At 45.1% G+C, this 27,332-nt stretch overlaps 1 protein-coding gene across 1 annotated transcript in view; it reads left to right on the top strand.

Annotated features, from left to right (window-relative positions):
• Positions 1–22,737, top strand: part of atp2b3b (ATPase plasma membrane Ca2+ transporting 3b) — a 46,072-nt gene extending 23,335 nt beyond the window's left edge. Inside the window, 13 exon segments of the mRNA XM_030119649.1 lie at positions 2,245–2,403; positions 2,489–2,668; positions 3,478–3,565; positions 3,646–3,752; positions 3,899–4,090; positions 5,884–6,097; positions 7,066–7,277; positions 8,357–8,464; positions 9,475–9,657; positions 22,232–22,318; positions 22,321–22,446; positions 22,448–22,703; positions 22,706–22,737. Coding sequence (XP_029975509.1) covers positions 2,245–2,403; positions 2,489–2,668; positions 3,478–3,565; positions 3,646–3,752; positions 3,899–4,090; positions 5,884–6,097; positions 7,066–7,277; positions 8,357–8,464; positions 9,475–9,657; positions 22,232–22,318; positions 22,321–22,446; positions 22,448–22,703; positions 22,706–22,737 — 1,944 coding nt within the window.
• Positions 22,738–27,332: the final 4,595 nt, after the last annotated feature.

Below are 27,332 nucleotides of genomic sequence, written 5' to 3' on the forward strand. Positions count from 1 at the left end.
CTGTAGCGGCGGCTTGGAAAGAACGAGCGTAGATGATTGTGGGACCTTGTTCCAGTAGGTTTGATTCCTGGGGATGGTGTGGTTATTCACTGTTCTGCGTTTGTTGTTAATGATTATCTTTTTGATCAGTGATCATTGTGTTGCTCACAGCGGTAGTGTGAAGGACGTTGGGATGTATTCAAGTCCCAAAGTAAAAATCTGGTTCTTTTCAGATCAGAGGTCTCATCAAACATTTGTAAATACGCACAGTCGGCACTTTATATGTTCAGAAGAAGTGATCATTCACAGAATTGAAATGATGCTAAATTATTAACAATACAGAAAGTGGAAATACAGTTTAGCATAATGATATTAGAATGTACCTTCTACATTTCACACACATTCTTACCTAAAAAAAAAAAAAAAACAGTCTGTGTAACAAGTTGGTGATTAAAGACAATAGCCACATTAACACCACAATTTCTTAATTATTACTCATTAATGTGGGTTGTTTTTTTTTTTTTGGTTTTGACTCCACAGAACGGAGCAGTAGGCAAATAAGGTTTTAGTAAGCAGTCTGGGACAAATGCAAGTTACTTTTTTAAACCACTACATTTCTGAAATCCTTCTAATACTTGAGAATGGATAGTTTAGACCAGCATAAAAACATTTGACTTGATGTCACCTGGATACAACTGTAATGACTGCAAAAGGCGACCACCTGTAGCATGAACGGTCTCATGACGTTCTCCATGTGTTCTGTGTGAAAATGTTCAGTTAGATGAGCCTCGTGTAGCTTCATCATCAAGCCCCTAAATGATTGTTCCCCTTGCAGTTTTAGGAGGCGGCGCAGGCTGCCTGACCTCAATGAGACTCGTGACGAGCAGACTGTGCCGAGAGAAAAAGAGCCCGGCTTCTTGCACAACTTTATTTCAGCTCACTTGTTCGGTTTGCGTTGTGGCAGCTTTCTGCCACCTCGGCTTTATGTCACATTGTCTCTCTTCTGCTGACTGCAGAAGGTCTGGAGGTCTTCACCCCGCAGCTACATCGCTGAACAGCCCCGCTCCAGTCTGGCTCTGAAAACACCAGCTTCAAATGTGTGCAGAACGCAGAGATGTGCTTCTTTTTAACCCAGTTTTTCCGTAGAAACATTAATACATTTCATTGTTTTACAAATGTTTCCTGATGTTGAATCAAGTCCTCTTCTGACAAGATCTTGTCATTTTCTGAAGGTTTTACTTGTTTATTGGGTCGGATCTCCTGTTCTTGTTCAAAATGGGACTGAAGTAAACATTTCATTGTTCTTTCCCTGAAATTAAAAAGTAAAAGAATATTCAAAATTATGCAAAATCTGTGTTACCAGAATAGACGTGCAGAAAAATGTTAATCTCAAGAACATAAAATAAAACGAATAGAGTCACTCTGGTTCAACATAAAACACATTACATGAGAAGAAAGACATGTTAGCGCTGAAACTCTTCCACACCTTTTGCCAGACGTCTAAATGGTTCGCTCGCCTTGTGTGATTCTCCTCTTCACAATACCAATAGAAAATTCACTGTTTTATTCAAGAGTGAGTTTGAATTAAGGTTGGATTAACACAGATTGAGCTCATTTATTATATATTTATTATATATCCAGATGTGAGACCACCACACTTTCTCAATCCCGTGTTCAAGAAATAAAAAGCTGGTCCTACACTGGGAACAGTGCAGTCTTGTGATGGTGGTTTTGTCAATTCTTCTGCCTCAACAATCAAAAAATCAGATAAATCCATCAAAAATCAGTGTTGTGGTGAGAGCTAGAGATGTTTAGAGAGACCTTGTATTTAGGTAAAGATTTTGCTTGATTTCTTCACCTGCTAGTATGTGAAGCAGAAACCACAGTTTATTAACAGCAAATTATTCGTTTGTGATTCAGCGGTATTTCACTTTGGTTTTTCTCCTTTAGATGGAAATGTGGACTTGCTGAAATGACTTTGTACAAATAATATTCAGCTGAATAGAATTTAAATTAAGAAGGCACAGTACACCACTTTTTCTGATTGTTGAACTATCTGTGATCGATTGTTGAACTATTTAAAAGTTAAACCTTTTTTTTTACCAGTATACAAACTTTATGAACATGGTTCTCCTAACATTTTCACTAAAGTGGCTGGTATGAAAATGAAAATGTGTGCACATTTTAACAAAATGAATGAGATGCTCATGCATGTAGTCCCCAGTGTGATTCAGTCAGAAACAGTGAAGCGGCTGTGATCGACAGGTGATTGAGCCGATGGCGTGCGAGGGCCTGAGGACCATCTGCATCGCGTACCGCGACCTTTCCAGCAGCCCCGAGCCGGACTGGGAGAACGAGGCTGAGATCGTGACGGAGCTGACCTGCATCACTGTGGTCGGGATCGAGGATCCCGTGCGGCCCGAGGTAGGACGGCGGGCCTGGCGTCCGCGGCGGCCCAGAACACGGAGAACGCTCTGAAAGTCTGTGCTGGTTCCCTCGTCTCTGCCAGGTGCCCGAGGCCATCCGTAAGTGTCAGCGCGCAGGCATCACGGTGCGGATGGTGACTGGTGATAACATTAACACAGCCCGGGCCATCGCTGCTAAATGTGGCATCATCCACCCCGGAGATGACTTTATTTGTCTAGAGGGCAAAGACTTCAACCGACGAATCAGGAACGAGAAAGGAGAGGTACGCTTCGGCCCAAAGTGGGTTAAGCACATCGCCTGCTCACATGGCATTTAAAAAAAGTCACTGCAAGTTTTCTTCCTGCAATGAAGATAAACTGAGATATAGTGGCATTACACGCCTCCATCTAGTTTTGTCAGTCCAATTAGCAGAAGGATTTTATTTGTGTTACACAACAGAGCGCTGCAGGGAGGATGTATTTTTGAAGTTCACCTCTCCCTGGCTTCTTCAATATTTATTCCAGAGGCTCTTAGGATTCTACGTGTGACCAACAACGTTCATAAAACGAGCGTGTTTTCAGTGATAACTGGCATTTTGAGGCTCTGAAGCCGAATAAAAGCTACCTTCAGCTGGTCCTCGATCACGTGACCTCTTCGGGGGTCAGTTGGTGGTCTCCAGGTTAAAAATAAAGGCTTTTCATTCCCCACACTGCTCGGTTGCTTCAGGGAGGGCATCTGCTGTGAAAAAGCTAAATGAAACATGCAGATCAGCAGTCGAAGCGCAAATATATGACGGCTTACCGCTCTATCGGAGCGAGGCATGCTCCTCTCTGTTTGCACTTCAGTACATTTATTCTGAGATTTAGTCAGCTAAACACTTGTTTTCTGGTGTTGGGACATTTTTCTGTTTATTTCTAAGTTAGATCAGAACGTACCACTGTACAATGAGATGTGTTTCTTGCTTTTAATAAAGATTTTAATTCAGGCTTCTAAGTGGACACACGAGAGAGGTTAATGTAGAAACGGTCAGTTTTCACAGCAGCTCTTTGATCCAGTCTGGTGTTTAGCTCCTCTTCCTGTTCCCTCTGGCAGATCGAACAGGAGCGAATTGACAAAATCTGGCCCAAACTGCGCGTGCTGGCTCGATCCTCCCCCACCGACAAACACACGCTGGTCAAAGGTGAGTGTCCAGGTCAGAGACCGTCCAGCCTCTGCTCACTCCGGAGCTCATGAATCCTGGTCCTTCCCGTCGGTGTGCAGGCATCATCGACAGCAGCATTGTGGAGCAGAGGCAGGTCGTGGCTGTGACGGGCGACGGCACCAACGACGGACCGGCTCTGAAGAAGGCCGACGTGGGCTTCGCCATGGTAACCGTTCGTCTTTGAGTCGCTGTTGAAGCCTTCAGACAGGCTCCTGCCGCTGGATGGATTATCCCAGCGGCACTCCGGACCGGTCTGTTGTGAATCAGGTCACCTTCTCCATCTCCTCCTCACTCCTTCTTATCGCCGGTCAGGGCATCGCGGGGACGGACGTGGCTAAAGAGGCGTCCGACATCATCCTGACTGATGACAACTTCAGCAGCATCGTGAAGGCGGTGATGTGGGGGCGAAATGTCTACGATAGCATCTCCAAGTTCCTCCAGTTCCAGCTGACGGTCAATGTCGTGGCTGTCATCGTGGCCTTCACTGGGGCCTGCATCACTCAGGTGGACAGCTGCGAACACACACACACACACACACACACACACACACACACACACACACACACACACACACACACACACACACACACACACACACACACAGATGTCAGTTCCGGAAACATCGCTCACCTCAGATCTGTTTGGACAAAGCAAACGGTGAAATGCTTTTTGTGCATTTTTGCACCAAGTTTATGTAACAAGAGGAAACCTGACGTGTGGAAAGTTTCATGTTGGCAAAGAAGAGAACCGCTGGTTAATAAGACAAACAAGCATATATGAAGTATAAGATGTATTCATGTAGACTTTCTCCCTGTGTTGGATGGATGAATGGATGGAATTAATGGAGGGATGGATGGATGGATAGTTGGATGACTAGACGATGAGTGGATGGATGGATGGATGGAGATGGATGTTGGATTTATGGATGGATTGATGGATAGATTGATGGATGGATGAATGGATGGAAGGAATAATGGATGGATGGATGGATTTATGGGTAGATGAATTTATGGATGGTTTGATGGAAGGATGGATGGATGGATAGATTTGTGGGTAGATGGATTTATGCATCTATTGATGGATGGATGAATGGATGGAAGGATATATGGATGGATGGATGGATGGATGATGTATTTATGCATCTATTGATGGATGGATGAATGGATGGAAGGATATATGGATGGATGGATGAATTTTTGGATGGGTGGGTGGATAAATGAATGGATGGATGATGGTTGGATTTGTGGCTGGATGGATTGATGGATGGATGGATGGATGGATGGATGGATGATGGATCGATTTGTGGGTAGATGGATTTATGGATGGATGAATGGATTAATGGATGGATGGATGGATGGATGGATGGATTAATGGATTTTTGCATGGGTAGGTGGGTGGATAAATGGATGGATGGATGGATGGATGGATGGATGGATTTATGGGTAGATGATTTATCGATGGATGAATGGATTTTTGGATGGATGGGTGGATGGTTGGATTGATGGACGGATGATGGATAAATGGATGGATGGATGATGGATTTATGGGTGGATTGACGGATGGATGAATGGATGGAAGGATATATGGATGGATGGATGGATGGATGGATGATGTATTTATGCATCTATTGATGGATGGATGAATGGATGGAAGGATATATGGATGGATGGATGGATGGATGATGTATTTATGCATCTATTGATGGATGGATGAATGGATGGAAGGATATATGGATGGATGGATGGATGGATGATGTATTTATGCATCTATTGATGGATGGATGAATGGATGGCAGGATTAATGGATGGATGGATGAATTTTTGGATGGGTGGGTGGATAAATGAATGGATGGATGATGGTTGGATTTGTGGCTGGATGGATTGATGGATGGATGGATGGATGGATGGATGGATGGATGGATGGATGGATAAATGGATTTATGGTTAGATGGGTTTATGGATGGATGAATGGATGAATGGATGGATGGATGGATGGATGATGGATGGATGGATTAATGGTTGCATGGATTAATGGATTTTTGGATGGATGGATGGATGGATGGATGGATGATGGATGGATAGATGGATGGATTAATGGTTGCATGGATTAATGGATTTTTGGATGGATGGATGGATGGATGGATGATGGATGATGGTTGGATGTGTGGCTGGATGGATGAACTGACCTGTCCAGGTCTTCTCTGCTCTGATTCATCAGTGAATGTACTTTTCTGTACCTTTGTTTTGGCGGTCGGTGAGGCGGCCGGCGTGGTGTGTAACACGAGCCTCTCCCTGCAGGACTCCCCGCTGAAGGCCGTGCAGATGTTGTGGGTGAACCTGATCATGGACACGTTTGCTTCTCTGGCCCTCGCCACCGAGCCCCCCACCGAGGCCCTGTTGCTACGGAAACCCTACGGCCGCAACAACCCGCTCATCTCGCTGACCATGATGAAGAACATCCTGGGACATGGGGTGTACCAGCTGGTCATCATCTTCACCCTGCTGTTCATAGGTACACACACACACACACACACACACACACAGTGGACTGTACTGTATCATATGCTTATCAGTCTATTATTATATGTTTTTCTGATATATATTCTCCCACTTTTATATTTATATAAAATACAGAATATACATTAAGATGTCTGACTGTTATCACATCCTTTTATAGGTAATTATTCTTCGAACTAAAAGGTACAATTTGTTCAAATTTTGTTCATATTTGACGTGTTTTCAGGTTTAGACTCCTTTTGTTTGATGCACAGTGAAGTGTGGTTATTTTCCTGAGAGGCTGCTGGTTTCTCTTTTTTGGAACCTTTAACTTTGATCCTCCCTCGATGTGTTTAAAGCGGAGGAAGATGTGTTTTTCCTCACCCAGCTGACACACTTTACTCAGGTCCTGGTTCCTCTTCACACCGCCGGCCTCGCGTCGGGAGTCTGCAGCAATCGTAACTGATACAATCTGAGTCTGTTTTTGCTCCGTTTCACCAAATGAAATTGACATGTGGCTACAAAACATGTTTAACCCTCAAAATCAAGGAATCACAATTCAAATAAATTACAAAAACTGTAGTAAATCTTGAATCTGCAGATTTTCATGACAATAATTCAGAACTGTTGATATTTTATTACAGTTTCCAGTCGCTTAACAGTTTCAGAATTTTGTAGTTTGAACCTATTTATTTGTTTCTTGTGGTGATGATTCACTTTAGCTGTTTTATCAGTTTTGTGCATTTTTAGCAGTTTCCGCTGTTTTAGTCCCGTTTTAGCTGTTTGAAGCCATTTTGAATCGTAGCTGTTTTGGCAATTTAGCTCTTTGATGTATTCATGTATGTTAATAATATTCAGCTGTTTTAGCAGTTATTAAACCTTTTTTTCACTTATTTCTCAGGTAAACCTGGATCGTAACAAACAGCACAAAACAAACATGTCCTCTAACTCTAAATCCGTGTCTCCCCCGCCCCCCCCCTGCAGGTGAACGCATGTTTAACATCGACAGTGGTCGGAACGCCCCCCTGCACTCCCCTCCGTCCGAGCACTACACCATCATCTTCAACACCTTCGTCCTCATGCAGCTCTTCAACGAGATCAACGCCCGCAAGATCCACGGGGAGAGGAACGTGTTTGACGGCATCTTCGCCAACCCCATCTTCTGCTCCATCGTGCTGGGAACCTTCGCTGTGCAGGTCAGGAAAACCCCTCAGGGTCGGTTCACTGTGTCACATGACCGCAGAGACGCAGACTGGAGGCTGGAGGGTCAGAAGATTATGGTGATGCTTTCTTTGACAATTCTTCATGTCTTCATGGCGAAGAGATGAAATTAGAATTAAACTAAGACTATTCAGAAACTCACAACACGCAAATAGAAACATGCAAACTCCACCCAGAAAGAGCCGGCTCAGACTGGAACCCATCACAACCCCACCCAGAAGAAGTGCTGAACAGGAGGAACAGTGCAGGTTTCATTCGGTGCCAGTTTGCAGGTGTGTGAAAAGAGAAGTTTAGGGTGTTAAAGTCACCTGTGAACGTTCGCGTAATATCTCATTAAGAATCAAAAGATGTAAAACAGGAATGGAATTTTCTATAAAAGTGTTACTTTGCCTTCGTTTTGTCTTGATAAGAGACATAAAGCGTAGCTGCAGGTTGATAGGAAAGCTGTTCAGTGAGATAAAGTCTCATTTAAAAGCTAAAAAGTTCCATTGTTACGGGAAGATTTCCCTTTCGAAGTCTGAACTCTTCACACTGCATTCTTCTTCAGTTACTTTGATCAGCAAACCATTGATCAGGCCCTGTCTCCTGCTGGTTGTTTAAAGGCACAGTGGAGTAGTGTTTGGCTCTCTGGCCTCACGGTGATATGAACCAGGGTTTGAGTCTGGGCTGTGCAGTGTGGGGTTTGCATGTTCTCCAGGTTCACCAGTTTCCTCCCACACTCCAGACACATGCTTCAAGGTTACTTGGTGATCGTAATCTGCGTCCACACTGGTTCTGATCTGGTTTCTAGAGTCGTCTCAGTCTGTTATGCAACATCGCCGCGTGACTCTTCAGCGTTAAGAGAAAATGTGACATTGTCATCTAAATATCTGAAATATTTAATAAAGAATTTATTACAGGAAGACGACTGAAAATAAAAAACTAAATGTTTTCATGTGTGACTAAAAATACACAGCAGAACAAACAACAAAAAGGCTGTGTGTGTGTGTGTGTGTGTGTGTGTGAGCGCGTCCCCTGCCTCACCCTGTCCTTTGCTGTGCTGTTTCTGCTGCAGATCGTCATCGTGCAGTGGGGAGGGAAGCCCTTCAGCTGCGCCCCTCTCAACGTGGAGCAGTGGCTGTGGTGTCTGTTTGTGGGGGTTGGAGAGCTGCTCTGGGGGCAGGTAAGCAGCTCTTCAGCCTGCTGAGTCAAACCACACTGAGCAAGTGTAGGCTGGCAGGCCTCGTGTCCCCTGAGGTGAGGCCAAGGAAACATTTTCACATCGGCTTAGATAAGACTTCTGATGCGTGCTGTTCTGAATCTGACAGGGGAAACAATCTGGGCTTATCACAATCAAAATGTGAGAATGGCAGTTCAAAAAAACAGCCAGCTGCTCAGTTTAGCCTCCACTGAGCACAACAGTGGTTAAATGATTTCAATGTGCAGGATACAGTGGCTTGCAAAAGCATTCATACCCCGATCTGTCTCTACCAGCTTCACAGACTTCATCCACCCACTTCAGAATTATGCAGCATGTTGTTCTGATCTGTCACGTGAAACATTTATATTTGTGGTTGTGATGTGTAAAAGTTCAAAGGTTATGAATAAATACTTTTGCAAGCCGCTGTATTAATCTTCTTTCCAGTGCTCAACACAAAAGACTGAATCATTCTTGCTTCAACTAGCTCATTTCAGTTTTGTGCAGCTCTTTCACCATCAGCTCTCAGTGGAGAGCTTCTCTCGATGGAATCGATCTGGAGCCTTCAAAGGCCTCCTGTTCTCACGTCAGACTTCCTCCTTTATTCAGTGGTCCACGTTCAGATGGTCCATATGACCGCCACACCTACAGCCTGACGCTATTCAAGCCTTCTCAGCTTCAGGCTCTCATCTCAGACGGTCCTGTTCAGTCTTTTCCTGGGCCTCACCTACAGCGTTCAAACCCTCCGTTCAAGCTCTGCTAATTCATTTTCAGCCATCGATGGCCTCCTGCCGTCATTTCAGAGTTCACTGCTCTCATTCAGTCGGCCACGCCCACCGAGAATTAAAATCTACTGTCCTCGTGGACGGTTTGAATTTCAGATTTCACTGGCCGCCTGGTTTTCTCTTCGACTCCCTGGATAGATAGATAGATAGATAGATAGATAGATAGATAGATGGATGGACGTTGAGATGTGTGATCTTTGTGTTTTCCAGGTGATCGCCACAGTGCCGACGGAGCGGCTGCCATGTCTGAAGGAGGCGGGGCTTGGCCTGGAGCCCGGGGAGGAGGAAGGGGAGGAGCTGGCGGAGGACGAGGAGGAGATCGACTGTGCCGAGAGAGAGCTGCGCCGGGGGCAGATCCTCTGGTTCAGAGGCCTCAACCGTATTCAGACCCAGGTACTGTTGGTCCGGGCCGCCCGGCGCGCCGCAGCCGAACGCTTCTCCCAGGAACACACACCGACACCTCGGCCCCAAGCTCCAGCAGGCCATGACACAAGAGCAGTTTGTTTGAGGGGAATTACAAGCCTTTCTAAAACAGCGGGTCTGTCTGTCTGCACTGCTTGATGCTGAAATTAAGGCGACGCTTGTTAACGCTGCCTGAATAAACTGCCTTTATCATGGCCTCTCCAAACTAACTGAAGACACTTTCGGAAAGAAAGAACTCCTCTTAAGGACCGTTGGGTAGAACTTCAGGCATCTCTCGGCAGAAATGTACTGTAATAATGTTTTTTTTTTTTGTTACCTCTGATGAAGTCCTGCTTCTGCAGCTTCTATGGTAGCTTCCAACAAACTCACTGAGCACTCTCTTTCTGTGACTTTCATGGTCACCAGAGGTTCTCTTACACTCTTCAAATTGGCAAAGAAGCTTTTCCAACTGGAGCCACATGTTTGGATTGCACTGAACTCGACCCAGGGCTCCTCTAAGAGGCTGTCTGTAAACCATCCACTCATCTTTAGAGTAGTTTCAACATTTTATCTGGGTTGTTCTCTCTTAGTTTCTTATCCTGTCTGTGCTGTTTTTTCTCAAATGTGCCAAATGTAATGATTCAAGCTCTCTTCTCTCCCTCTTTCCAACACAGCTCGGTTCTGCTCAAACCCTCAGAAAGTCGCTCTCTTGAGAGTGGTATTTTAAAGACTCTCGAGGTTCATGACAGAAGATAAATACTGGTGTGGGTGTGTGTGTGTGGAGGTGTGTGTGTGTGTGTGTGTCTGTCACAGACTGCGTATAAAGATCAACAACATGTGATTTCTTCCTCCTAACACCCAAAATGAAGCCAAAATATTCTATGATGGAGCATTTTTAATCTCATACTTCAAAAAGTGACCAAGTGACGGAGCGAGTCCTATTACGTGATATGCTTTGAGGAGGTACTTCTTTAGCAGAAGTATTAGTTTGTTGCCTGCATACCTGCTTCATGTTAAACTAAAAACATGGTCAATACCATCAGATGCCCACTTTGTAACAGTGTTTGGGATTTGGTGTGGTGCTGCTGTAATTTGCAGTAATGGTGAAATGAGATTGTTCTCATTTTGATTAGGGGCATTTTCTTCCTGACAGGAAGTGCTTGTGTGAAATGTAACCATAGGGACATTTACCAATGTTAGCATGGGGCAGTAAAGAGCTTTTACTCATGCTCCCATCACTGGGTCTTAAAGATGAGGAACATATAAAGTACCAAGCCTGGAGTCATGAAAAATGTGAACCTGAAATAGAAGTTTAATGCTTTGCAATAACGACTGTAAAAGTTGCATCACAATGTTGATTACCTGACCCTATCGCAACAGTTTTATTCCGTTTCAGAAACCTAATTTGAATATCCTCTGATCATAAAATAGTCTTATTCTATAAAAGTTCATCTATTCCCCAAGTATGAGCACAGAATCTGATACAAACATCCTTCCTACTTCTGCACGTCCATCGTACCAGTAACAATAATGGCATAAGATCCACCACTGCTCTAAATACCGAGAAGAGTAGAGTTCATTTTTTAAACAGAAGAAAATAGTCAGTGAAAACAGTGCTAGCTTGCATTAGTGTTGTTATTGTGAAGGAGGAACAATGTGAGGACACTAAGCTCCTCGAGGTGTGACTCAGACGCTCTACAAACACTTCCAGCTCTTCTTATTGAGGTTTCATCGCAACACTGCCCCCTGTGGTCACCAGTGGTACTGCTACAACTGCATGTATCCATGAGTACCGTATTGGCCCGAATATAAGACGACTCTGATTATAAGACGACCCCTATTTTTCAAAGATCATTTTGTGAAAATAAAAATATGTTGAAGACAATAAGATTACAATAAGAACTTCTCATTGTACAATTATTCTAAACCCAAAAACTCACAACAGAGATAACATTTCATATGATTTAAGATTAAATTTTTTTTTTACAGTATTTAATAAAAAATATATTCTCTTACTCAAAATAAGCAACAATATGCAACAATTAAGTACCTCAAAGGTTCAATAACTGCATTAATGATGTAAATAACTTTATAACCATCAAATGCAAGTTCTATTCAACTCCATGAACATTAATAATTCAGCCCTCTGTGAATGTTGGATTCAGTTTGGCCTGTAGAGAACAGTTCTTCAGAAAGAAAGCAGGAGATTTCAGCTGGTCTGAGCTTTTATTACTTTCTCCTGAAGGCTGTAAAACTGAAACAAACCAGATATACATATAGGTGAACAAATACACAAGATGTATCACAGCATACACCACTGTCTAAAAACAAAACAAGTCAGTATTTAAAATCAAAGCCGCTAGCTCAATGCTAACTATTAATGGAAACGCCATTGACATGCTAACAGAATTAGCATCTGTGTTGAAACTTCAAAACAAACTGACAAACTCACAAGTATCAATTTTATTTCTATCCTGAACATCAACTAAGTATATTCGAGTATTTACAGGCAGATATTTTCAATGTGCTGTTTGAAATGAACCTTAGGAAAACAAACACCGGCCACACTGCTCAGTCTTCTCACACTGCTGTAGGCTTACACTCTGTCCAACTCACTAGCTCCCCCTAACGGGGCGGCTGAGTCACTGCATGCAAACAGAGGCAGTTACTGGTCACCGGTACTTTGGCTCCATCTAGTCCTCGATTATAGCACGACCCCATTTTTGAGAATACCATTCCTGGAAAAAAATATCGTCTTATATTCGGGCCAATACGGTATTTAGGAAATGCAGCGAAATCTACTCCAAGTACAAACTGAAGGCTTTATTTGTGTTTCAGTGCCCAATGTTTTATAATAAGAATAACAGAGGCTAACACTTTGAATTTTTTGCTTGGCTCATGTTATCTCCGTTGTTAATGACCTGTCAGACATCCAGCCCACCAGGGGGCGCTCCAGGTATTTTGTCTTCATTTTGAGGAGCTGGCTGATTGTTGATATTTTCTCCAGTCTGGTGTGATTAGGGTGGGTCAGGGTGCTTCTGAGGAGACGGTGTTGAGAGAGGTGTTGTTTGGTTCGGAAACAGACGAACAGGTGAAAACAGCAGCGGGCTGCGGAGTCGCTCAAGTGCCTGTTTTTGAATAAAGTGGCCGGTTTTTCATTGAGAGGGTTTGGTCTGAGTGTGCACACCACAAACACACAAACCCAACGCGCAACATTCAGCGCAACAGCCGGGGAAACTGCATTAAAATCATCCACGTGCGCACACACGCACTCAGACTCCTGCCCTCACTGAGTGCTGCTGTTTTGTCTCTGTCCTGCAGATGGAGGTAGTGAGCACGTTCAAGCGAAGCGGTTCGTTTCAGGGAGCGGTCAGACGGCGCTCCTCCGTGCTCAGTCAGCTCCACGACGTAAACACTATCTCTACCCCCTCTCACGTAGCTCTCTCCACCGCAACAGCCAATACCAGCCCAGCCCCCGGGAGTGAGTCCGCCGAACGCATGTACTCAACACACAGCCTCAGAGACACACACACACACACACACACACACACATACACACACACACACACACACACTGCTGCACGGCACGTGGACTGCAGTATTTTTGACTCTCTATGGTTGTGTCCCCTCCGGCTCGCTCGCTGCTCGTGTTTGTGGCAATGTGTCCTCTTCTTCTGTTGTTTTGGGTTGTTGTTTTTTTTTGTTTTTTTTCTCTTACTCTCCCCCTTTTCAAACAGCATCCAGTCCTGACCGGCTGTGTGGCTCTGGTCTGATCCGGTCTGGTTCAGAAATGAGCTGAGCTGACCCGGTGCCAGGCCAGACCCTTTTCCGTTTCTGTTGTTGAGTGTTGTCAGTTGCAGGAGGCAGCTCGCCGCTCTCTCTCTGACCCTCTGTGACCTTTTGAAAGGCGGCGAGGACAAAGGGAGACGTTTTTGCTCCCGCTATTGGGGGAGGCGAGGCTCCATCCTGGAAGTCAGAGAGTGAACGGCGGCTCCTCCGGCACCATGTTGTTATTACCTGTCTGTGAACGAGGTCAAGCGTGGTTACTGTGGTCGGCCCCTCTTCTAAAGGAGTGCTTCACTCACTGCTGTTCTAACTCTAATGTGACTGTCGAGACGCGATACAGTTATATCCCACTGCCACCACAATTCATTCCCATCACATGGCTTCTTCAAAACGTAAACCTTCGAGTATAAAGCCCTGCTGTTTCCATGACGACCAGTCAAACAAGATGCTCTCTCCTCCTCCGATCACTCCTGCTTTCCTTCTTCTGCTCCTCTCTCTCACTTTTGTTCGGTGCCTCAACTATTGTCAACTTTGGTTATTTCTGTAACAGTATTTCCAGCTGCGACGTCCCAAGTCTGAGGCCAACTGATGTTCCAATACAGTTTGGATTTCTCTCTGTCTGCTCTCTTCTTCTCTCGGTCACAGTCCTCTCTCTCTCTCCTCCTCCTCCTCCTCTTCTTCTTCCTCTGTATTTATGAGATATTGCAGGTTCCCTGTTTGCAGAGATTATCTGTGAAATGTCTTCTGATTGTTCTTCATAAGTAGAGTTGTTTCTTTTGTCGAGGTATTTAGATTTTACCAGATCTAAATACAAGCTCTTACGTAGCAAACTGATAAGATTCTTTAGTAGGTTTTTCTTCCATTCTTTTCCCTGAGTTGGACCTTACTTTATCCTTTACCTCATCCCTTTTTTCTCATCCTCCCATCTCCTCACTAGAGTAGACACCATCCCCCATGTTTTCTCTTGATTTCTCTGTATGTCAGTTCTGCACGCCTGAGTTTGGGAGTATGTCTACGTATGTGTGTGTGTGTGTGTGTGTGTGCGTGCGTGTGTGTATGAGTGCGTGGATGCGTTTGACACATTTGGGTCTTTGTGTGTGTGTGTGTGTGTGTGTGTGTGTATGAGTGCGTGCGTGTGTGTGCTGTCTCTTCATTTGATCGTCCTCATCTGTCTCCTCAGTTGCTTCTCCCGAGCCTTTCTTGCTCCTTTTCATCCACCCCTCCCTCCCCCCCTCCATTCCATGCAGATTCCCCTTTCCAAGCCGCCCCACCCCCCCACCCCCCCACCCTCCTCCCGTCACCTGTAGACATAGACCCCGGACCCCTGGGGGGCTCAAGTCCTCATCGTACTGCTCGGACGTTCACCTGGCCTCTTTATTTTACTGCTTTGGAAACACATCCTGGAACAACAGGAACGTCCAGCTGACAGGCAGACTGTGGGAAAAGCAGAAGAAAGGATGTGTGGTCAAAGGATTCAGGCCCCCCCACTGCCCGCCATGCTTGCTTTTTCACCTCTGTTGCCTGAGTCTAGAGAGCTCGATGTGTCTGAACAGTGGAGGCGTGTAACTGCCGTGGTTCAGGCTCTGCAGTAGTCCGAGTCCGACCTGAACCCAGGCTTGCTCTTCTCAGTCAGTTCATGCTGAATGAAATGGTTCTACTCCTGCTTGCAGCGCAGGGTTAGACTGACATTACACTGAAAAGTGAAGTTCAGGGAGAAAAAATGAACTTCTGCTTCAGTTTGTGTTCTGTAGGTTTTTCACTGGCAACCAAAAATACATAAGACCAGAGGCAGCTAGAATATTCCTGCGCTCCATTACTACTGCAACACTTTATAGCTTTATACATTATATATATATATATATATATATATATATATATATATATATATATGTGTACAGGCAACATCCATGGACACCTAAAACAGGAATGTCAAACAAAACCAAGCACCTGAGGACCCACCAGAGTGTATAATTCTCACTGTGTAAACGGTAAAAATGGCAAAGACAATACTGAATCTAATTTCTTAATAGATGTCACTATTGGCAGTTCTTGAATTTATTTTATTGAGTTTTGTTTCATATAACACACACATATGATAACCAAACCCAAAACCAAAAGATGCACAAATGCTGCAAGATGTTATAAATTTTGATTAAAACTGATTTTTCACTTTGTGAATGTATTTTTGCAAAAAGTAATTAAATCAGAGTCAACTATTTCATAATATTTTCAAATCTTTTTGCACTAAAGCAGTTAGTGCTGATCAGAATTTAATTTTTAATGATTGTTGTACTGTCATGTTGCAGTTAAATTTGGTGGCTCCTGAACTGAGTGTGTTTGACACCTCTGATCTATAATAAAGTGATTAAAGTTTAAAAAGCTCAGTCATAATCTTCATGCTCACAGATCATTGGAGTCACTTTGTAAAGGATCTAAAACTACAAACAATCAGTTTTAGAAAACAGGTGCTCACTTATGCCACGAATGTCTGTTTGGTTTGAGAATCAGCTGAGAGATAACCTTCATGAAAAGAGATTTTTCTAACAGACAACAACAAACAACGAACTGATTTAATTCAGATTTCAATTAAAGTTAGAATTACTTCAGAATAGACTTGTGGGATTAATTAGGACATAAATCTGAAGACAGATGAGCCGCAGTGCTGCAGAACTGAATGGATCTGCAGAGCTCAGATCCTCTGTCTCGTATTCTGGTTTAACGTTAGCGTCTGACCGAGCGGTGAAGGCGCCACTGGGACGCTCCGTCTTGGGATTTTACCTCCCGCTGAGACGTAGGACGTGTTGAATGTCTGTCTCTGTCTGTTTTGTCTTGCTCTGTGGGGTCATTTTTTTCAACACAACTAAATTTAACTGAGATCAAAGCAAATATAATAACATATATGTTGATGCACTAACATCTTTTAATTAAAAATGAACCCCGAGTCCACCTGAGGGAAATAGAGTTCATTAGACAGTGATTTGACCATGTAATGAAATATCAAATATAATCAAGTTGTTTATGTTGTTAATCCTGCATAGGATACTCAGATTGTTCCAATTTTTACATGCAATTTAAATCTGTTGCAAATTTTACCAAAACGACATTGTAAGACAAATTATAGTTGAAAAACTGTTTAAACATGCCAAAAATTCCCTCTGGATATCTTCAATGAGGTTACGCCGTCCTGTTGTCTCGTCTTTATCCACATTCCACACAGATTAGTAATATCCTGCAAAAAACACATTTCAATCTGAACCGTGAGCTTTACAAACATGAAAACCATCAAATTAACCAAATATACAGTAAGCCTAATGAAGGGTCAATACGCATGTTGAAGACACTTGGATTAAGGATGAATGGGTCCTATGTTTGTGCCTCTTTGCAATCTGTTTTAAAGAAGGAGAGTATAGACACTTATCAGAGCTGTTTGTTGTTTTTTGATAGTTCAGTCACTTCAGTAATTTCTAGTCAAAAAGAGGCCAAAACCAAAGTTAATTCAACAGTGTAGACACAATCACACACATCTGCTCAACTCATCATCTATTAGATAAAATACATTGTTAGTTAAATAGTTTTAATAGTTAAAAGATAAGTTCAGAACTGTTTATTTAAGGGGTGTTTTATGGATTCATTTTAACACAGCTGTTGTAATTACAGTCAATTTTCTGGAAGGATTTAACACAGCTTTCCTCTCAACTAGACTCATGAGCTGTTTGAACGTTATGATCTTTAACAAATGGGACTGTTGTTTTAAAATTATTTGGTGCAGTGAAAAGATCTCTGATTTTCCTTGTAGGTTAAATGTAATTAGCACATAAATCAAATCCCTCTCTTTCAGTAAGTCAACGTGGCCAGATTACTGTAGAAAACTAGTTTAAAAGCAGAAATTTGATTTTTTCAAGTTTGTCTTTATGGTGACCTCGTATGCACAGAAACTGGAGATTCAAACATCGCCGCTGCTTGCCTACTGTTAGCCTCTTCAGTTAGCTTCTTTAGTTTGCCCCTTGTTAGCCTCTTTAGCTAGCTTCTTTGATTACTTTATTTATTTAGCCTCTTTAATTAGCCCCTTCTGTTAGCTTGTTTAGTTTGCTTCTTTAGTTATCCTCTTTTATTAGCCCCTTTAGTTAGGCTTTCCTGTTAGCCTCTTTAGTTAGCTTCTTAAGTTAGGCCCCTCTGTTAGCCTCTTGGTCATCACTGTGTTAGTGAAAAGCCCTGGGATTTGGCTCTCAGCCCTGTCGCACTATGGTGACGTGAGCACAGTCACCCGTCTGGTTTTTACACCAAAATATTCCATCACCGCGAAGGAAAGGGATGTTTTTAATGGATGCTGCATGCGTCAGTCCCTCTGAGCTGAATGTTGCCCATTCCTCGGGATCTTGAAAGCCAGAGTTCAGCTGCCTCCACGTAGCCTTGGTGGAAGGTTCCCAGGTTGTTCAGATGGGTGCTTTCACTCTGGGATAGCAGCATAGAGCCTCATATGGAGGAGCAGGGGGCGTGAACTGCGGGGGTCAGGGGTCGTCACACCTCTTGGAGCCATTCACTATCAGCCATCTACCTCTAAGCTTCTCCCTGTATTTATGTTGCAGTCTCTCCTCATCAGCAGTTGTTTTGCACTCAGAAGCCTCTCCCACCTTCCAGCGCCTCAGTTTTCTCCTCGTACCTTTAACCCTCATCGTTTTTCCATCAAGCGCTGCTGAGAGAGCCAGCAGGGAGAGAGGGAGAGAGAAAGGAAGTGGGTGAGAGGGATGAGTGACACAGCCATGCCCCTGACCTGCAGGCCTCTCCGGCCACACTGTGGGCATCATATACTCGAAAGTTTACTCTGTCCATGGAGACATTAAAGATTAAACAAAAAGCAAAGAAAGTGAGAAAGTAACATTCTGAAACCTTCTCAGTCTGCATGAGGTGTTTTTCTACTGTCTGACAGGCTCTTTGGAAAAACAGATAAGCACTGAACCTACTGCTTGACCTGTCTGTCTGTCTGTGTCTGTCCGTCTGTCTGTCTGTCTGTATCTCTGTCTGTCATGTGAGCCAGAGTCATATATAGAGACTCCTCCTACTTTGGCCCGCTGCAATCGTTGATCTGCACTCAGCTGCCTGGCCATCCGCCTCTCATAATCACAGTTTGGACTGGGGTCGGCGTTGCGGTTGACATAAATCTTCTCCAGTGGCCAAACTGTCTCTATGTAGGGCTCTGCCTGCCTCTGCCTGTCAGTATATCTGCATTGAAGTGTCCGGGTTTCTTTGGAGCTCATGCTGCTTCTTTTCCTCTGTTTGGGCTTGGGGTGAAGGGTGCATGGACCAACTGCAATGGCAAAGGAATGTCTTTCTGCACGCATACACCACCATACACTGCATAGAGCACCCGGAAGCACACTCATAGACTCCACTCTGGTGTGTGTGTGCGTGCGCGCGTGCGTGCGTGTGTGTGTGTGTGTGTGTGTTTTGATTCAGCATGACCTGGCTGCCTCTCTATATGTGACAGGGCTGACGCTCTGGCCTTTCAACCAATCACCTTGTGTTTTCTAGCGGTCTTAACCAATCACACACTCTTCTAACCTGCTGACTCTTTGTGACGTCACTTTTCTGTTTCGCAAGATTTTCATTTTGTATCCTGCAGCATCAACATCATCATCATCATCATCATCATCATCATTTCAATCATCTGCTCTCCTCTGACTGTCACTGCTGCATGGCCGCAGTACACTTTGCACAAACGTGTGTGTATATGAGTGTGTGTGTGAGTGTGACGTGTGTGTGTGTGTGTGTGTGTGTGTGTGTGTGTGTGTGTAGCTGTCAGTGTATTTCTGTGTGTGGACCAGCTCTATTTATCAAACAGCTCCAGTGACTGACAGCAGTCTGATGCATGCAGACGTCAGCCTCCGAGACACAGCTTCACCCGCTGCCTCTGCATGGACCTTTTCTGTGTTGTTTTCACGTGTGTGTGTGTGTGTGTGTGGTGTGTGTGTGTGTGTGTGTGTGTGTGTGTGTGTGTGTGTGTGTGTGTGTGTGTGTGCGTGTGCGTGTGTGCGTGTGCGTGTGTGTTATGTTAGGTCACCGCTATAGGTTCTTGCAAATTTTTATTCTTTTATTGTGCATTAAACTAACACACTCACTGTTCCTGCCCATTAGGGTGTGTGTGCATGAGGTGTGGGTGTTTTCTACAGTCACACACACACGCACACATACCTTTTTTCACACATTTTTGTGCCTTAGTTCTGTGTGAACAATCAAGATTTTTGGGAATATGAAACAGTTTTTGAAGGAAAATAAAACTAAAATGTGTCCTAAATGTTTCAGCAAAAGACAAAATAAAAGATAACAGGTGTGATGAATTCAAATTTTTACTCCCTACTATACCGAGAAGTCAGTGGTTATCAAAGTATGTGGTTGTGTCCTCCTCTGGGGGGCGCCAGAGAGCTTCAGCAGGAGTCCAGATCAAATGAAGGCCTTTTCCATGAAGGATTTTCTTTCTTTCATTAATTTATGAAGAAAAAGTGGTAAAACAGACATGTGTAGTATTGATCTGATGGTTCATAGTTATTTGTTGTGGCTACAACGTAGGAACATGTAATGTTTACACTAAAAGCTACAATATTTGTTAAGTATACGTTATGATACTCAAACTTGTGATTTAGATAAAGATATTCTACTAACAAAAATGTGGTTTTCCTCTAAAAATATTTAGGTCATTTAGGTCAAAGTGTCCGTTTGAAGGCAGTCACAGGCCTTTATCATCACTGGGCTCTGCAGGGTGAGCTCAAGCCTCCAGCACCTCGCGTCAGTTTTAGAGTGAAAAAACAGCATTTCAATGGCAGAAATATCCCCACCGTAAAACGGATGAACAGGAAAAGAACTTGATTTAAAAATCTCTGTTTTTAACGCCAGGTTAACACTGATGACCCTCGTCTCTGTGGGTCTTCCTCAGCTAACTGGAGCTAGTCAGACTTCAGCTGTTTCGAGCGTGATGGTGTAGTGGCCATCACCTTCACCTCACCTCACAGTAACAGAATCCCAGGTCTGAGTCCAGGCCTCGAAGGCCTTTCTGTAGGGAGTTTACATGTTCTCCCTGTGTATTTTTTTTTCCCTAAAATAAATAAGATTTCAACGTTCCTTCAATAACATGTTAATGTGCTGAAAATCCTGTATTGTTGGCTCAGAATGGAGGCACATGATGCACACTCACCTGTGTGTGTGTGTGTGCGTGCGTGCGAGCGTGTGTGCGTGGTGAAGCGTCTGCAGCCTCTGTGGTGTTTGTGGTGGCTCCTGAATGCTCTCGTCTCGTCAGGCCTGAGTGTTGTGTGAGAACTGACAGAAACATGTCATCAGCCAACTCATTTGGAAACACTTTGGGTTCTTCTTTTTCCACTCTGTTCTGTTGGAGACACACAGGATCCGGAGGATGAAGACTTTAAACCAGGATGATCCTGCAGTGCTGCCATCAGACACAACGGACACGTCCTATACCCCTCTTATAACACCATCTTAATGAAGTCACTATTTTAAAACTATAGATGTGTCGTCAGGAATAACTCTAAATGAGAAAAATTAATTCCTAGTTTTTAACTTTTATTTAAATTATTTATTTTATTTAACTACAAAATATAAAGAAACAATTATAAAATATCTATTTGTGCTCTAAGAGTCGTCTTACCATACTGACGGAATTAGTGTGAATCACTCATTTAAAATTCAATGGATTCTTTTCTGAATTTTATGTTAGACTGTGGGTTCACTCAGAATTATTCCTGAGCTTTCCTACTTTCAATTGAATTTCTGTCCGTTCCTGTTCAGTTGATTTATCCAAGGTCGATTGAAATAAGTTATTCTAACCTAATAGAATCCAAACGTTTGCCTTTGTTATGTCAGAAACATGTATATTGTATTGATTTTATTAACTATCAGCAGTATTAACTGACATTTTTACTTGTCTAATCGAGTGGGCAGAAATCGTCAGTGAGCGTTACGGGGTGCAGCCGCAGGACAGAAATCTGGGCTTTGCAGGAAGCTTTTTCTCAGCTTAGTCATTTCATTTATAACTTTTATAATAAGTCATAATAAAAAAGAAGGCAGCGGATGAAAACACTAAAGATCACTTTGTTACATTGCTCAGTAAAGTTCAGACTTCTTAGATATTTCATATTGAAAGTATTCATCAAGACTTGGAAGAGTTATGATTTTCCTGCTCATGAAATATGAAAAACTTCAGTAAATTCAGCCACTCTGGCCTCAAACTAAACGCGTGCAGAGAGTTGGAACACTAAACACAAAACTAGATCAGATTAAACAGACTTTTTGCTGAATTAATAGTTCTACTGTTCAAATTATTTTAAGTTGGATATGTACAGAAAGTTGACATTTACGTGTGACTCATGTCTGCTGGAAAGCTGTTGAATATTCGAAGCATCTCACTGATTGGTGAACCGATCGCCCTCTCAGGTCAGCCAGCACAGCGACCACGTGACGATGTCACAGACCAGCGCAGCAGTCACCTCTGTCTTCAGTTCAAACCAGTCAGCTTTCAAATACACTCCTGTCTCGTTATAAGAGGAGGGTATAGACTTGGATCTGTGTCATGTGTCGCACTTGATTCCGACCAAAACGGTTGAAACTTGAACTGTATCCTCTTGGTCCTGAGTCCGTCCGAACATCTGTCTGTCTGCTCAAAGGACTCTTGTCTGTCTCTGGTCTCCCTCCTCCGTTTCCGCCCGTTCTTCTGCCTGACGGTTTTCTCTCTCTTTCGTTGTGGTCTCTCCCTCATCTTCCTTGCTCTCGGCAGATGCGAGTGGTGAAGCATTCCGTAGTTCGCTGGTACGAGGGCCGGGAGAAACCAGAATCCCGCAACTCCATCCACAACTTCATGGGCCCCACCCAGAGTTCCTCATCAACGACCTCATACACAACATCCCGCTGATCGACGACACCGACGTTGACGACGAATCGGAGATCAGCAGGTACCAGCACCTGCACCCGGCCCTCCGCAAGCCGCCTCCATCCCCCCCGCCCAGCCCCCGCCCGCACCCGCCCGACCCGCCCCTACCGCCAGCACAGCCTCCCGGTGACCCCGTGCAACAGGAACAACAACAACAGCAGCAGCAGCAGCAGCATCCAACTCAACCGCCGCCCACGGCAACAAGAACGCCGCCGAAGCAGTCCCCCCCAACAACCGGAGCCCCCGGCAGCACGCCAGCACCATCAGCACCACACCCATCACGGCAGGGACAAGTTGGCAAAGCCCCCCGCCCCCCAACTGGCCACCTCTACTGCGTGGAGACGTCCTTATAACTGAGCTGAACGCGGGGAGGCAGAGGGGGAGGGACGGGTGAGCGCGTGAGAGGGCCGAGGACGTGCACATGACATTTTCATCCACTCCCCTTTTCGACGACGAGCTCCCGGGAGGGAGCGCCGGCCGAGGGGGGGGGCGAGGCGCCGGAGGGAGCGGACAATGGCTTCCGCGTCGCGGCTCCCTGGGAACATTGCGCCTTTTGCCCTCGCCTCCGGGTCAGAAGTCGTGGTGGGGGTCAGACCGGGAGTCCAACCTCCACCACCGCCTCCGCCAAACAAGCCCCGCCTCCTCCCTCCCTCTCATCCGCCCCCTTTCCCCACTCTCCCTCCCCCCCCCAGAGCAATGCCGCCCGCCCGCTCCCGGCCCAGCCCCGACCCAACGAACCGACCGACCTCACGAACCCGCTCGTCGCACACACGCACAGGTCCGCTCTCACTGTGTTGTCCTGAGCGATGGTCGGGGCTGGGGGGTGTTGGGAGGGGGGGGGGGGTGCGGGGGGTGGGCGGGGGTACGGGGGCGGACGTACCCCCTCCGCCTTCAGCAGAGCAGTGCCACACGGCTTCGGGGGGGCTGACTCACCCGGTTTCTCCTCATTCGTGCGGTTGTCCTACCCCGCCTGCCTCATCCCACCGTTTATCTGACTGCAGCCACTTCAGAGTCTCCACTTTGCTTGTGATATAAGTGAAACGCTTTGTTAAAGCTTTAACTAGACTTCAGTCATTCCCGTCCTTCGGGTCATTCATTTCTCGACATAATGGTGCTCATTCATTTCTTTCTTTCATCTCGCTTGATTATATCTTCTCTCTCGATTTTTTCTTCCTCTGTCTTCTTCTTTCCCGTGTGTGTTTGTGTGGTCGTCTTGTCTCTGGAAAAAAAAAAAAACAACAAAAACCTAACAAAAAATGCAAACAATGACACTGTTCATTGAAACCTACTAGAGAATAGAATGGCTGCAAAAAATGACGGACAGTTTGGGAAATATGGTCTGAATGTTCATGAGGTGGACAACACAGAGCTGGTGGTGTTCCCAGTAATGAGTCCGTGAGAGCGTTTCTCAGTCATGACATGATTTCCTGTGTGATATCTCATATTCATCTGGATGTAACACGCCCCCACACATCGCCAACCTGAGCTGCACGTCCATGAAGTCATGCTGGGGGGAACGTGGGGCCTACTGGTGACGTCTTCTTTCCACTGTCCGTTCTGTTTCACCGTCTTACGCCCTCGCTGTTTCGCTCAGCGTTTCCAGTTCGTCCGCATGTTTGGTTGAGTGTGTGTGTGTGTGTGTGTTGTGTGTGTGTGTGTGCCTGGCTTCTTCTTTCAGAGAAAAAGACGGGCACCATGTGAAGCATTAACCCTTTAAACGCCATCAAAACTCCGCAATGCCAGGCGATGGCCCTTAAAGACTAACCTGCACTGACTTCGAAGCCGCTCCCACTCACGTGCCATCGGGTTGTCCTCGTCACGCCATCGGTCGCCCTGTTCGCCGAAGGTCGTTTCATTTTCTTCCTGCTCATTTCCCGTTGATGAGGTTAAAACAGAAAAGTCTCTGGCCTGTGTCCAAGATCAGAGTTCAGTTTAAGGTTCAGGCAACAAAGTCCGCTCAGATCTATCAGGTACATCCAGCTTGTGTTCGTCCAGATTCTTTTTTATATTCCATTCCACTGAGGTTGGCAGCCAGGAAAGACTTCAGTTAGCTTAGCATTGTTAGCATTGTGACTATAGTCAAAGGAAAGCTGTGGGCCCGGCTGTCTCCCAAGAATCTACAAGGACCTCAGCTTCTCACTGAATGGGAGCTTTTGCAAGAGAAACTCGTCTCTTGGCAGTGAGACGGCAACTGACAAAAAAGTACTAAGTAATCTGAACACCCCTATAGAGCAAAGAGACCTGCACCATGTGCACGAGTCTGTTTTGCTTCAGGTTGATGAATCACGGTCCTGAACACGACCTTACAAATCCCTCAGAACACAGCGAGAGGTCCTCCATAGTTGAAAATCCCCACTGTCACCAGTCTGAGGGTGAATTCTAAAACACATTATAACCAAACAAGACTCTGAACACAAGATTTGATTTTTTTCACGCTAATCACGTGGGCTAAATTGGCATTGTGTTCTCTTGGTTTTTTCCTTACAGCTTAGAGATATTTGAACATGTCTGCTGCACTGAAGTGAGGTTATAAAATAATATTTTCATTATGATATTCATATGTTATCTGAACATAAGAAAGAAAGAGCGAGTGAGGCTTCTTGTTTCTCGTCCAAGGTCAGTGGTTTGATTCCCCATCTCATCCTTTCCAGTCCTAGGTGTCTTTTGGCAAGACACTGAACCTCCAGTTGTGCTTTAGTGTGTCAAAAAGCACAATATAAGTGAAGTCCATTCACTTCATGAAGTGTTTCAGTGTTTTTTAGTAAACGTGGCCAAAGTGTTCAGTAATGAGGGGAACTGCATGTCCTGCTGACGCCTCAGGGTTTCACAGTCTGGACAATCTGACGTTTTCTTTTGTTTATATCATCCTCTGCATAGTTAGAGAAGGTGAGGCTGGTGTCAAATTACAGGCACTGAGTGGCGTTAAAAGACATTTCTTTGATTGTGAGTGAAGGAAAAGCTTGTGAGATCGCAGACTGCGTAGAAAGAGTTTATCTGGAGGATTATGTGTTAACAGAAGCGGTGAGCTTCGGAGCTGTTGCCTGAATGATTTTATTCGTTTTAACCAGAGCCAGTCAGGCAGTTTCTCCTCTGTTTCCAGTATTTTTGCTCGGCTAACGATAATGCTAGTGCTGAAGCTTCGTGTTGAACAGTAGAGGCCATAAACACTTGCATGAGCACATGTGCCCCAAAAAACAACCCAAAAAAAACAAACAAAAATAACGCGACAGCCACGTTTGGCGTCATGCTTCCTCCGCCCCGCTCCACCCCGACATTCACATGACATTCCAAACCAACGGCACCATTCCAGAGCGGGGCCGCCAGGCGCCCCTGGCGCCCCCGCTTCCCATGTTGCACTAGGTGTTGGCGGGACTGCTGAGTTCATGTTGCCTCGGAAACCGCAGAGAAAATCGCATCCCTCCCCTCCTCCGTCGAGCCCCTCCCCTTCCCAGACGCCCCACCGTCCCCCCGACCCATCTCCGAACCTTCCCCCGCCCCGTGGTGGGAAAGCCCGGACTCGGTCCCGCCGCCAGCAGAAGGCTCGGGCAGACACTAGCAACAGACTGCCATGGTGGTATCAGCACGCGTACCACCAGACCCGGGACTCACCTGTGACGGGGGACGCCGCGGCCAGAGCGCACGTGTCCGCCGTGTCTGCTTTTAGGATGTGCGCAGGGCTCTCCGACCTGTACAGAACTCTGTCTTCTTCTCGAATGCTCATCATCATCATGGCCGAACCCCCCGTGGGGGGCGGCTCTGTATCGGTCTGTCTGTTTTTGAAGCATGCATTTGGGTATCATTAATGTCACTCTTTATGTGTTGGTAAACCATTTAGGCCACTGTCACTTCTGTGTGCTTTGAACTCTCCACACCTGCTCTGTTTTCCCCTCTTCTCACACACACACACACACACACACACACACACACCACACACACACACACCACCAACACACACACACACACACACACATGGTTCAGCCTGTGTCTACTTGAGCACCTCTGAGCATGGCTCCTCAGTGCTTTCCACGCTACACACCAACCAATGGCAAATTGAAAGACTGCAGACATGGAGGGGGAGGAGGGAGGAGGGGGAGGATGAGGGGGAGGGGGGGGGTGCCACTGGTGTACATCATTGACAGAGTCCCAGTTCAAAACCATCTCAGTCCCATCTGTCAATAGCCACGTTACCATCCTGATGTTGTGAGACAGATTCACAGAAGGCAAAACACAAATGTGAAAAAGAATATATTCTATTTATCAAAATTATAAATTGTACAACTGCAACCAGCACTGTACAGATTTGCCCAAATGTGCACATGTGCATCTTTTATTTACAGGTACTATGTTCCTGTTACACTTTTTTTCCCCCCCTTTCTCCTACTCCTGTTGCTGTTTGTAAAGAGGACCAACAACCAGAAGCGCTTGTAATTATTATTAATATTATAATTATTATTATATGATTATTATTATATTCTTGATTTTTCTCCACCGGTGCTCCACTGATGGAACAAACGGTTTGCAACATCCTCTGAGCATATTCCCAGGGCTGTGTTTTCATGTCCATGGAACGGCCCTGAGTGTGTGCAGAGGTACAGAGATGCTCACCGTCTCGTAAAACCTGAGACGCCGCTCTGTAAATAGACAACAAGAGATACAAATACAGAAGAAAAAGAAGAAGAAAAAAAATCACGCGTACCTCATCATGACCTGGAGGAGCTGGACTGAGTGTTTTTTCTGGGGGGAGGACGGAGAGCTGAAGGCCGGCGCAGAGCTAGAGAGCGCAAGAAGTTGCAGTGCCGCCGTGCGCTTTCTAGGGGGGGGGGGGGGGCTGCCCTTTAGATCTGCCACCAATATTACTGCCATGCTGCTGACGGGAAGGACGGAGCTTTTACATTATTCATCGTACATACTGTTGTAACTATTGTGTGTGGATCAGTTCCCCTCCTGG

This window comes from Salarias fasciatus, chromosome 20 (genome assembly GCF_902148845.1).
Source record: "Salarias fasciatus chromosome 20, fSalaFa1.1, whole genome shotgun sequence".
NCBI lineage: Eukaryota > Metazoa > Chordata > Actinopteri > Blenniiformes > Blenniidae > Salarias > Salarias fasciatus.